This window comes from Glandiceps talaboti, chromosome 1 (genome assembly GCF_964340395.1).
Source record: "Glandiceps talaboti chromosome 1, keGlaTala1.1, whole genome shotgun sequence".
Classification (NCBI taxonomy): Eukaryota; Metazoa; Hemichordata; class Enteropneusta; family Spengelidae; genus Glandiceps; species Glandiceps talaboti.
The window spans coordinates 29,727,491-29,741,480 of NC_135549.1; the positions used below are offsets into that span (position 1 = coordinate 29,727,491).

Sequence of the window (13,990 nt, forward strand, 5' to 3'; positions counted from 1 at the left end):
CAGGGAATGTCGACGTTTTATACCTGCTGCTGAGTGTGACAGCAGAATTAAATTTACACAAAGGAAAGATTACTAATCAAGCACTATTCGATATTTCCAAGCTGCTGAAGTGTTTACGTAACGTTGTTACAAAGAAAAACACAACATCGCTGTTGAGGCCAGCAAATGTTGCTTTGAAATTTACTGTACGGGATTTGTAAACTTTTTTTTGGGATATATGTATTAGTTGATATTTTTTTCCATTATGTGAGACGAGTGAGTTTAAATCATCTCCCACAGAAAAATATAATGTGTTATTTTTGAAAAATACAAGAATTAGGATCAAACTTCATACCAGCGATGTATTATCAATTTTTTGTTTCATTGTCTTTTCGCCCAAACGTCCTTTCCGCCCAAACGTCATTTCCGCTTTTCTTGAATGTAACGCAATAATTTTCTGCAGTGATATCCTGGCATATTGAACTCTTCCTGGAGAATCTTAGCATCGACACGATTCAACACAACACCGTCCACATTTCTGTCATGAAACTTGTCGATAATATCATCGCTAACTATAATTTCCTCTCGTAGTAGCCGACAGACATCTTGTACAGACATAGCGGCTAAGCCATCTTGCTCTTGGTCTTCTTTCTGGTCGAAGTTTTGTTGTATAAGTGACATGTAATCTGACGTCTGTATCTGTGAAAAGTGAAATCAAAATGAAAGTTTTACTTGGACGAAATTGAATAATTCACGAGAAATGTTATATAAAGCTTACTTTTCTTCTCCACTAAACAAATTCCCTTTCAAATTTTACTTGACATGTGCAGCTATAGAAAAAATCATGTCTACCCACAGACAAATTTGGTTGGCAGCAACAACGGAATTAAAATCAGAAGTTTTCTTTCTTTCTTTCTTTCAACTTGACTTGTTAATGCATGGACATATTTCCTTGCAAATCACAAATCTACTTTAAAAATAACTTTCTAAATTCTGTAAACTCTAGATTTGTCATGCAAGCTACCTTTGTAACAATTTACTGCTGATAGAACTGCGGCATATCACCTTATTGAACAAATTTAAACTCATGGCACAATGGATGCATCCAGCTAAGACGCTTTTATGGTATACATATCGTTATTTATTTTCAACTTCCAAAAATCATACTGTATATACTAAAGCCTACGCTATTATTCCTGTAGGTAGGTAGATAGGTCGGTAGGTAGATGGGTGGGTGGGGTGGGGTGGGTAGGGTAGGGTAGGGTAGGGTTTGGTTTGGTTGGGTTAGGTTAGGTAGGTAGGCAGGTAGGTGTGTTTGTTTGTGTGTGTGAGTGTACGTACGTATATATGTGTTTGTGTATTTTCTTGCCAATGTCACTTCTTGTGTACACGGCTTAATAAATAAATAAATAAGTATGTATGTATGTATGTATGTATGTATGTATGTATGTATGAATGGAATGGAATGGAATGGAATGGAATGGAATGGAATGGTATGTATGTAATGGAATGGTATGTATGTAATGTAATGGTATGTATGTAATGTAATGGTATGTATGTATGTATAATTTATTACCTTTGTCAAGTCTGCGTATGGACTACTGTCTTCTGATGTATGCTGTGTTTCTGTTTCCAAGCTGTCAACTGGCCACGGATCTGTAACATGGTCCTGTTTTTGCAAACGAGTGAAGGAACGGTTGCTTTCTGATATACTGTGTAATTTTGTCTTAAGATCATTCGAAGACGTCGGTATACTGCTTGGTATAAACACGTCTTGCGTCTCATCAAAAGCAGGGGTAGCTTTTTCTGCAAATTATTCGACAAGATGTGCCATATGAAACATATAGGAAAGACGGAATAAACGAGAGTACCAAACATACAAATGTCGGATAGTAACTATCATGGGAATAAAGGGAATACTGTGTGCAATCGTTGCCAAGTTTCAATGCTTGATGCTTAAGCTTAGTGTACAATGTAGTTTAACTGACACCCATGGGGTTATGGGTGTCAATAAGCTCATTAAAGAGGGTACCTAGTTGTGCATGTATTGTGACTACAGGTCCATGTATCTACATTGTTGATATGGTGTTTACAATGCAATGCTGTCCCGATTGACGAGTTTAACATTTGCCGATATTCATATTACCACCCCTCTCCCGAAATAACACCCTTTATAACGTGTATGCGTCGTAAACAACTCTTTACGTTGGTGCTTAACAGACCCCCCCCCCCACCGGTTGCAGAGGCAACGGAAAAAAATATGTTCTGGTGTGCGATATTGCGTGAACAATAAAGTTTTACAATTGTGAATAAAATAATAACACATTTATCGCCTAGTTACAATAATTCACTATGCACATGTAAATTGCAAAGTTCACCTGAAAACCCAATTATTTTACAAATATGATTACCTTCACTCATAGTTCTACGTCTTCGTCTTGGTGGTGCGACTGGATCTTTAGTTCTTGGTGAGGGCGTCACCATCGGTTCCTCGACACTCTGGCTTCGGACATTTCTTTTGTCTGGAGGTTTGACCTCTGATCCGTGTACTGCATGCTGCATCGATTGGTCATTTACATTGCATACTATCGTTCCGGATCCTATAAATGAAAACAATAAAAAATAGAAATAATTAATTACAAACATTGATAATGATAAAACGGTGAATAGCGATTGACTTTGAAGTAGAAGCACCAAGAAAATAAGTTTTAAGCTTAGCTATATAGTGGTCTGACGTTTAAGGCAACGTGTAAAAAAAAGTCTCGATGTGAGACCTCTGATCCGCATACTGGTGGGGCTTTGGTCTGTCATTTACAATGTACGTTTCTAGAAATATAAACAGCTAAAAACTGAAATAATCAATAATAAACATTGATAACGATAAAACGCGGAATAATGATTGGCTTTTCTTTCACTTTTCTGCACAACACATTTTCAGCACCTATTCAATATAACAATTATGCAAATGATGTAAATAACGTCAGTATGCCATATATAGAAGTTTGATGAGTTGAAAAAAAATACCACCTTGGTATTACCCAATCACTTGCATTTGGCACGCTTCAGGTAAATTCCACAAAAGACAAATGCTAATTTTTGACACGAGTCACTCACGTATATACGCCTGACATCACCTAAAGGGGAATACCACTCCAGGAAGTAAAAGTATTTTCGTCACGAACTATCTGTTTGCTGAGTCACGTCATGATTTCACATCACATACATTTAACATGATTGAATCTTATTTCACAATCCGTTGTTCTGTGACTGTCTTAGCGGTGATCTAGAGTTGCTTGTAATGGTAAGCAGACATGTATATGCATTAGGTGAACAATTAATGAATTCTAGGTGCTTATTAGTATTACCTTCAAATACATAGTCATGAATGTTTATAGTTAAATTAATACATATGCATGCATTCTAACTCTCACGAGGCAATGCTAGTACCACTGCTTGGACAATGAATGTGAAAATGTAAAGCATATTTTCTTTAATATCTTTAATTAGTGGAACGGCACCTATCAAGCTTTGCCTGGTCTAAGAACAGCGCCCTCTATCCATTTTATTAGGCTCACACGAAAGTCTACTCGCAAGGTTATGCTGTCTGATATGCCGTATTGAAGTTAGCATATATATTATTATATATAAAATTGTTCAAAAAAATACGTCGTGTCACGGTATTGAAGTGAACAGATTTTTCCTCTTTGCTCTATCACCAAAAAAAACTATGTTCGTTTTATATATTGTGTTATTGCTTTTATATATGACTACAGTCTATTAGTGAACTCTGCTAGAGGCGTATATACGAAGCTTTTACACAACCGTTGTAGATTTTACAATGTTAATGAGATTTTTGTCGAGCCAGGCAACGTTTTGTTTCAGGGTTTATGATTTTCGTTCTATTTAGATATACTGGTGACAAGAGGGTCGTTTTATCAGTGGTGGAAACATGAAAACTGGCTTCGATATGGTGCCGATGAGTCTTTCCCTTTATTCCACAATAAAAGTACAATCAACAGTGGCTGCCTCTCATATAGGTTCACTCGATGTTTGCAGTTTGTTTATATATGTGAAGGTTAGTCATATTGTAACCTTATATGACAAACTGTCATAGATAAGAGATACTAGTAAACAAACTGATAAAAGTGTGGCATGATCCGGTATCCTACACCTCAGGTTACCTACTTTTATTTTGTATGGATGTACTTACGTTTGAGTGTGATTAGAATACTTCTCGGCACCTTAAAGCCAGTGTATGAATTGCCTATCACTAATAAAATGGTGTACTGTTTACTGGAACCTCTTAAGATCACCTACAACGGTTGTAATTTTACTTTGTGATAACGTTTTGTAGTGAATATTGTTCTTTTACCTGCCATCCAGATACACTCGTAAATATGGTCTTCTTTTACAGAGTTTTGTTTTGGTGGCAATGGGGGCACACATGATGCGCATGGCAATTGCTTCAACCTATGGCTATACACTTTCTGCTCTAAGTATTTTTCAACATTTGGCTTCACGGCAGTTGGTATGGTTTCTACACTTCCTGTATCTTTCAAGAAGGTTTCCACGAAGAATTCGTGCCATTTCTTGAAGGAATCACACGAGCTTGCTCTGGCGACACGACAACGTACGTTCAGATTTAGTGGTAAAGAGTAAAGGTATCTCTCGCTGTCGTCATGGCAATTACTGGCTATGACGTAGGTTTCAACTATCGCCTTGTCGATGCCTACCATCTTATCCTCGCATTGTAGCTGTTGGAGAATATGATGTGTCTGCCTAGTGTATTCAGTGAACGCTGCTGTCAAAGGGTAAGTGTCAATGTGAAGTATTTCATCCACTGAATAAAGGGTGTTGCTGTTGTCGATGTTATCCGAGTCGGAATGAACAGTCAAGTATCCACGAAATGACCTCGGAATCGTAAGTGGTGATTTCTTCGAGTCGATGTGTACAAATCCCATAAGTTTGCGCTCGTCACGCACGCCATGTATCATGAAAGTGTCGAATTTCGAGAACTGCGGGTCCATCGCACTATCACTGTCAGCGCACCATTTCACTTTTACGATCACGGGTAAATCTTCGGCAAACTTATCGACTATTTTTCGCATTGTCTCTTGAGTTCTAGACCATACCAAATTGTCAATTTGTCGTCCTAAGTTTAAAGCAGCCATAGTATTTGTCGTAACTGTTTCATCTCAACATCAAACTATGACCACGGTGTCTCACTTCCTGCTGTAAGAAAATTGACCCCTGTCAGGTGAACTGAAATCACGTGACCACCAGTGTACTTTGCGACACTTCATAATGTCTACGAGAATCTTTCACATTTGACCCTATGGCCATTCTCTGATGTTTCATTCACACTGAAGGAAAGCTACACAATTGATCAGTCGAGCTGTGAGAAGACTGATGTAAACAACGAAATGCTAGTCTGTTGAGGTAGTAGGGGCCGGGAGGCGTTGGTGATCTTATGGTACAATACATGTAGGTCGGTTTAAATGCATACCTGAAAAGTAGATCACGTTTAACGATTTTTAACAAGGGGATTTTGGAGTGAATAGAACTATCTACTAGAGTGAAATCAGTAGAATTAATTACAGCTACCCGATAAAGAAGGTGCACACACCTAACTGCTACTATCAATCCCTCCCCAACAAGTATTTAGGTAAATTGATACTTTAATCAGCTAAACTTTGACGTTGTTTTCGGGTATTTTTTGCCACTGAGTATAGAGTAGATATTTAAATTTCGCACTGTAGAAGTATGTCATTTGCCAAAGACGGGGAGCTACCAGACCGGAAGATTCGTACAATAAGTGTAACCGAACGAGGGGGGGGGGGGGGGTAGCCGAACGAGGAGGTTCATTAAAATAAATGACATTTATTTACTAAAACAAACTGGAATGACAACCTCTACTCTATGCAAAAAAGTGAATTGACACAATCATGATACTATATTACGAAAAATGGATGGCAACATTTATTCAATAAAAAAGGTGGAATGACAACTTTACAATAATTAAAGTGTTGAATGACATTCTCCACTCCACTCCAGTCTACTCACTTTAGTCTACGCTACTCTTCTCTACTCTACTCTATGCTGCTCTTCTTTACTCTACACCACTCCACTCCACTCTACTCTACTCTACACTACTCCACTCCACTGTACTGTACTGTACTGTACTGTACTGTACTGTACTGTACTGTACTGTACTGTACGTGTACTGTACTGTACTGTACTGTACTCTACTCTACACTACTCTACTCTACTCTACTCTACACTACACTACACTACTCTACTCTATTAAAACGTGGATTGAAAGCCTCTACTTTATAAATACATAACACTATGCTCAATCTACGAAAAGTGAATGGCAACATTATATCTACTCTATGAAAAAGGTGCAATGATACCCTAATAGCGTGTAGAGTGACACTCTCTCCTCTATTCCACATTCTAACAGTAACGAACCTGTAATTGGGGTAACCTATTGTTTCATAAATATCATACATAAACTGTATTTTTGTCATTCCACTTTATACTAGTCTACGAGAGTAGAGGTCGGAGGTTACATTTTCATATAGTAAATGTTGCCATTCGTTTTTCGTAAGATAGTTGTCATTCCATTGATATAATAGAGTAGAGTGTGCATTTCCACATCTTTACTATATAGTTTCATAGAGTTCATGATGTCACTATTTTACATTCTGTTTTTCCACCTGTCATTCGTTTTACTGACATTCACTGAGTAGCATACTAGTGGACTTGAATGACTATCGCTACTACTGTCACTAATCCGCTATATCGTAACTGACATTTTGAAGGACAGTGAAATTCAACATCAAAATGTCAGGTAGCCCTAGTCCTTCGAGTCTAGAAGTAGGCTATCCACTGAACGGCTGTGAACTCAAAATAACCCATGTAGATGTGATTAATTATCTTACCTCGTGACAATCCCTGTGTACTTGTGCACGTGATGACCGTACCAATGGTCAGCCCAAGGCGGTATCGTTACAACTCAACCAAATCTCAACGGACAACAACTCAGTCCTCGATCCAACTATTCTCTTTTACACATCGACGAATAACTGTAAGTATTTTCTCCATGACCATGGCAATATATTTAGCAATGTTTTCTGCTCGTCCAGCACTTAAAATGTGTTGAACCTTTCAAATTTCAGGATTGGACCTGGAAATGTATGTTCACAGCTTAACGTACGGTTTTTGCTGTGTCTGTCTGTCTGTCTGTCTGTCTGTCTGTCTGTCTGTCTGTCTGTCTGTCTGTCTGTCTGTCCCCCCCGCTAGACCTCCTGTTCCTGGTATTTGTTATTTGTTCTATAGTATTCAATATATTTACAAGATTGGCATTGACAAGTATACAGTATCTGCATCTAATTTTATTGACTACAGCCGTTGACAGCGCTCTAATTACAATTTTCGTAGACTAGCGCCACCACTGTCTTGCACATGTTATTGTTAAAGTGACCATATGGATGAGGATTGGGTATGTCTTTTTTTCTTTTTAATTTATAAAACAATTTTATCATGGCTTCCTACTTGAAAAATCGATGTGAAACAACATATAACAAGTGTGTTTTTTGTAACTCAATACATTGCAAAAGACTGATAAATGTGTAAAATAATAATAACAAACTTGACTATCAGGTCATTACAGTTGTTTTCGGAGAAGCTTGCCCAAACTGTCAAACGCCCTATCGAGATCAGTGAGCCTGATCACAAGATTCCATGTTGAGATAGACTCAAAAAAGATAACACACAAACATCACTATGATATAAACAGTAACTGCATGAAAGAAACAGTTCAGTTGGCTGCTGACCATTGATTGTGTTTGAACTTCAAGAAATTGTACCTCTTGTCTATGGAATTGTAGTAGTGTGCATACTGTTACTGTTGATATCATTACTAAATAAAGAGTTGACACTGTGTAAGTCATGTGTGTCTTTATGTGTTACATGGTATGTTTATTGTGTCTATCTCAACATGAAACCTTGTGATCAGGCTCACTGATCTTGATAGTTCGTTTATAGCTTTGGTAAGCTTCTCAAGTTCGAAAAGAGCCGCAAACGTCACGGTGTTTGTGTATACGTAGCCTCACGTAAACTGCTATCGGGTAGATTAAATATAAGGATCACGATAATTCCAGTGAACTATGACTACAGAAGTATTTCAATATTACACATTTATTACTAACAGCTACCGGCTAGTACCGTTGCAATCTGCCACAGGGAAGTTTATGTATCATAAATCATGTGAATTACATGTACAGGGGCACGTAATTTATTGCCTAGATTGCCGTTGTCCTAGGGAAAATATCATACGAACCCAGGTGCTACAAATGTATCAATCTTCATACTAGTAGATTTACTAGTGGTAGTTATGTCCTCACAGGAAGGAAATTATAGTCAAAACGTTACTATACTGTAGTCAAGAAAAACAACAATTTAAGCCTGAAATACTACACGCCCCATGATGTGAACTTATCTAAATGTAATGTAATGTAGTATTCTTGATCGATAGCAAAATTACATGTCTATATGGTTCCTAAAGTTAGTTTTAACACGGAAATGAAATATACCATGCATGTTTACGCAATCAGGTAATGTCGCATTACTAAAGTTATACTGTAATTCAGAACGAGTTCCAAATCGAATACGTCATGACGCACCTATGTCATAAATAATATCAGTCAAGAAATCTGTTGAGTACTAAAATTTTAACCAATACACACAACATACTTCTGATGAACTGAGACCTTTCGACAGCAAACAGTCATTCTAATTTAATTCTTGATAGATGGCGCTGTTTCGAGTCATGTCACAAGGTGACGTGATCATAAACAGGTCCTTAACTTTCCTCTTTACGTACATATATATAGTGAGTATAAACCAAACAAACTGTACAAAGAAACGCCATCTTGGGTGACACCACAGTGACCAAAAAACAACGCGTCCATCATGTCATCAGCTCTCCCCATAGGAAGGATACTGGCGATAGCAGTACTTTTAATCTGTATGCTACAAGAGGTAAGAATTAATACACCATGAAAATGGAGTAATTTTCATAAAATCTACAATATTGATCCATTTTAGTCTCGGTGTTTGAAAGAATTATACACAAACACAGTTGTCAGAACTTACAAGTTTACTTTGCAATTGCCTCGGATGGACCCTTACAAATAAGAGACATTGATTGATCATACTAATGGAAGCGTATTTTTTTTGTTTGAGTTCTGGAAATAAATATATTTATTGTTTGCATTTTAAATCCACATTTTCTTTATCTCCTGTAGAAACAGCAGTACATGTAGTCATAAATTTTAATCGACCGTCAATTCCCTGCTATAAAATAAAACACTATATCAGTAACAGGTACAGAATGGTTCCGCAAAACGATTTTTTTCCCAACGACACAGACCATATACAAATGCCTCGAAGGTTTACATAAGAGGTCGATCAGACATCCAAGTATGTTATAGTGGTACATCTTAAACACTATCTTACATTTTAAAACTTATATTGAAAAAATACACGGAAACTAAAACGAAAGATACATGATACGTTATTTGCTTAACTTTACACTATGCTTATTTATTGCCGCGTTATAAATGGCATTAGCGGAATTACCAACACTCGAAAAACTTTACCTTACATCGTTCTATTTCAAAGTACGTATAAACGCATGTTTTCTCCACAGGCACTTGCAATCCAGTGTAGATTCACACAATATGTCGGTGGATTCACCTATTACAGATATTATAAGTAAGTTGAATACTTCTATGATATGTTTATGCAGTCTTGACGTTTGAATGGTTAGAGTGGCAGATTTAAAATCTGTAGGTTGCAGGTTCAAGTCTCACCACTGCCGTGTGTTTCTAGATCTTTAGGCTAAATTACTTTGGCAAGACTTGAAATACGACTGGGCGTCAGTCCAGCTAGCTGTATAATTGGGGATCTAGTATAGGATAGAAATCGTTTGTGAATGCTACGCGCTTACTGAAGCTACAATGGAGTTGGGCAAGTTGTGCCGTTATAGACTCGTGCCTGGGGGCATTGATAGATTTAGATGTATATTTCATAAATAACTTGTTTACATTTCAGTTGTCAAAGCAACCAGTACTGCTGTGGAAGTTCATGCTGTAATAACAGTTCGGCTAATGTCTGGTGGATATGGTAAGGTAACACGATGGCATTCCTCAAGTTCCACAGAAGTAAACCCTCATACACCGTGTCGATCAAAAAGACTGAGGAGGCACACAAAGAATGCATATACAGATTTAAGAATTATTGTCAAGTTCCATTAACAAACTGTACATGTATGCTTACCTCGAAGCAATCGGAGGAGGTTTACATTTGAATCCCACGCCATAGTGTGTGTGTGTGTGTGTGTGTGTGTGCGTACGTGCGTGCGTGCGCGCGTATGTGTGTGTGTGTGTGTGTGTGTCATGATATTGGACTCTGAATAGACGTCAAATCGTTTGATGTGTGATCGGGAAATTGTCATATACCTCCCTGGCCGAAAATTAATTGTATGCATCAATTCACACAAGTTGACTAAACCATAGCATATGGCAGTGTACTGTGTGATTTAAACCATTGACATCCACCCAGGTGATTGACACTGCCACGGTCCTAGCATTAATAAGAATGTTTCGTGTACTTAGAATTGTTTACGTGCCAGAATCCGATGAAATATCTTTATTTACTTAAAGTTTATAACCCGGATGTTTTAGTTGCAAACAGTGTCGTTAAGGAGCTAACTAAAATAGATCGTGAATGATTCACCTATGAGTCAAACTTAAAATGTTACTTCAACTATTTTACGCTCATACGGTAAAGTTTGTTTCAAGTTGTTAATTTCCATTATTAATGTTTGCATCACATAGTGATAAGGCTAAGCAGGCTATAAACTGTATGATTCCAGTTATTAAGCTTACTAACCATTTTTTGGGGTCATGTTACAAAGAATATGTGATTTTCAAACTACAGTCGAGATACTTTTCTCCAAACTTCGTATCACAGTTTTGGGTAGGCAGGGAATTTGTAGGTGAAAGGAACCACACACAATTCTTTTGTTTGCCCCCCCCCCCCACCACCACGTATGGGGATTTCCGTACTCATTTCAATTTTGTGAAAATACTATTATGGTACAGTACTTAATTTAAAAGCAAGGCTAGATAATTTGAACAGACTAGAGAGGCCCAGTACTTACATGTAATACTAAATAAATGAGGTGGATGGCAACGCGAAATACTACATTTCAGAGCCTAATACCCCCCCCCCCCCCAATTTTATTTAAACGGGTCTAAAGTCAAACACGTGTATGTATGTATGTATGTATATGTGTATGTATGTATGTATGTATGTATGTATGTATGTATGTGTGTGTGTGTGTGTGTGTGTGTGTGTGTGTGTGTGTGTGTGTGTGTGTTAGATTTCGTGACTTTATTGTAAATTTTCTTACTTTGCATGGTCGTATATAAAACTCATTGTTCTTATTTTCCAGGATCGTTGTCGGTTTAGGAATGATGTTTATCGTCATTGTGTCTTACGTCATCTATGTGCTATGTATAAAGGTGAAAGTCGGAAATACACAGCGGAGAGTCACTCGCGTGGTTGCCATGCGACCATCACAACCAACGACTGTCCGTAGCGTATCAGGACAAGTATACATGAATGAAGGTAAGTACATGTACATACCTTGTAAGATGCCGCGAATTACTTTTCGTGACGAAATGTTGGTTGTTTGATACTGAGTGGCACACGTACGTACAATGCTTGTTGACATTATTACAGCATACTTATGTATGCGAACCGTGGTATGCTATAGTATAAAACAACAAACGAATACCAGTGAATAACAATAGGTCAAGCGAGAGAGAGAGAGAGAGAGAGAGAGAGAGAGAGAGAGAGAGAGAGAGAGAGAGAGAGAGAGAGAGAGAGAGAGAGAGAGAGAGAGAGAGAGAGAGAGAGAGAGAGAGAGAGAGACAGACAGACAGACAGACAGACAGACAGACAGACAGACAGATAAATAAATGCGATTGTTTGTCAATAATTTAAACAGGTCCAGAGACATACTATGTAGGCTTTGACTTTTTCTGTTACTTTCGTCACCATTATTAGGTTTTAGAACAGAAGAACCTCTTCCGACAGCAATGCAAACAAGTCCACCACCGTACAATGCAGTTAGCTCTTACACTGACAAGCCACCAGACTATGCAACACTGTACTGAAAATGAAGAACAAATCTGTTGGCTGCATTGTTAATGAGTAATATGTTTTCCAATCAATTGGAACCTTGTAATAGCTTAACATCGCCCCATGACGACGGGGACTACTATGAAGCAATTACAAGTTTTACATGAGACAAGCAACAATATGCTAAAGCTGCTTAAATTGATTGTACAATGCGGGCATCAAATACATTGTATGTGTTTTCTCTATGTTTGCGTAGTTTTCTTATATAGGCATGGCGAATGCCGGAATCGCCGTTGTATGTCTTTCAAATATATCACTAACCTTATCCTGAGAGTATACGCGTGTACACCTAACCTTTCCGAGATGTGTACTTCGTGCCTTTCCTTATTGTTACTCTATGACTTGGAAGAGAAGTGATACTGTAACAGTAGTTTTCACCCAAAATGACACTTTTATTTGTCGATCATAAAAAATATGTTCAATCTGCGTATCAAACAAACTCCCGGAAAAACCTCTTATCTCCGATAAAATTGTGTAGATGTAATTTTACATGTAACACGTACACAACTACTTTAGTATCAATTCACAGGGAGGTTTCTAGCGACATGCAAGATTCATGTAGGTATTTTTGAACGGGGAACTCGACTATTTAGAGTTAATTTTAGACAAAACATAGCCGTATCGTAAACAGGAAAGCCGTTGCTTGCCATTTTATTTACTTTGTTCCTTAGTTTATACAGCACATTTCACATTTACAAACTTACTTATTATACAACCCGAGAATGTACTCATTTATTGAAACTTTATTGATGAGAGTGATATACCGAATGACACCTACTATACATGAGATTTATAATTTGGTTAGATATGCAAACTTCATTATTTACAATTTTGAAAAAAATGTATTTTCTATGATAGTTTGTACAATACAAAATAAAAGACATTTCTTACATCTAGTGTGAGTCAACTATTACTGATTATTATTATTATGTAAACCAGTCGAGTAGAAACAAATCGTCACCTGATCATGACTCACCACACATAGTGCTAACATTGCTATATTTTACTGTCTGGCGCAACAAAAGTCTCGCTAACACTGCTTCTTTTCTTCGACGACCTGGTGCGACAAATAACTTATCTACATCACTACACTTTCTTCACGTCAGTTACCATTATTATCAGACCAGATTATCGCCAAATCGTATACACTAGTGACACTGTGTATACGTTTTTGTAGATAAATCAATAGATTACAATGTAATTTCTCGAACCAGACGACATGTTGAGTCTACTCAACTTATTTCCATTATACATGTAATAAGCCGTCAGTTATTTATGGTCAATATAACATTTTTTTTACAAACACTTGTATCGACCTATAGCATACCTTGGATGTTATGCTGGGTCTGCCATATTGCAATTGTATAATATACATTGGTTCTATTTCGACCTTGGCTACTACGCATTTTGTTGACGCTTTACTCGTTGTTATGTACATATGTATGTCTCAGTTTAATTTACAAACAACTTTGACAGTTTTTTATGACCATATGTGTATAATATATCACGATTATTTGGATTCAGAAGGGTAAATCAAGCAAAGACTACGACTAGTAATTCCATCACCTGTTGAAATAACGAGATACATGTGAGCTTTAACTATATTTGATCAGAGCATACACGTGTATATTAGTCAGTACGGTACGCCGTGATGGGGCGCCCTCACACACATCGATTAACCCCTCCCAGAAGAGACTTGACTAGCGTATCTTATAGTCTAACCGTATTATGTATT

General features: G+C 37.5%; 1 protein-coding gene and 1 long non-coding RNA gene across 2 annotated transcripts; one reads left to right on the forward strand and one right to left on the reverse strand.

Annotated features, from left to right (window-relative positions):
• Positions 1–217: 217 nt before the first annotated feature.
• LOC144442978 (uncharacterized) lies at positions 218–2,413 on the reverse strand. Its single transcript, XM_078132355.1, has 3 exons — positions 2,391–2,413; positions 1,556–1,785; positions 218–678 (listed from the first exon to the last, which is right to left on the reverse strand). The coding sequence occupies exons 1-3, from the start codon at positions 2,398–2,400 to the stop codon at positions 400–402; spliced, it is 519 nt and encodes a 172-aa protein (XP_077988481.1). The 5' UTR covers positions 2,401–2,413; the 3' UTR covers positions 218–399.
• Positions 2,414–11,578: 9,165 nt separating this feature from the next.
• LOC144436033 (uncharacterized) lies at positions 11,579–12,314 on the forward strand. The gene is made up of 2 exons (XR_013480923.1): positions 11,579–11,679; positions 12,121–12,314. It is a non-coding gene; the product is annotated as an uncharacterized LOC144436033 (long non-coding RNA).
• The last annotated feature ends 1,676 nt before the right edge of the window (positions 12,315–13,990 follow it).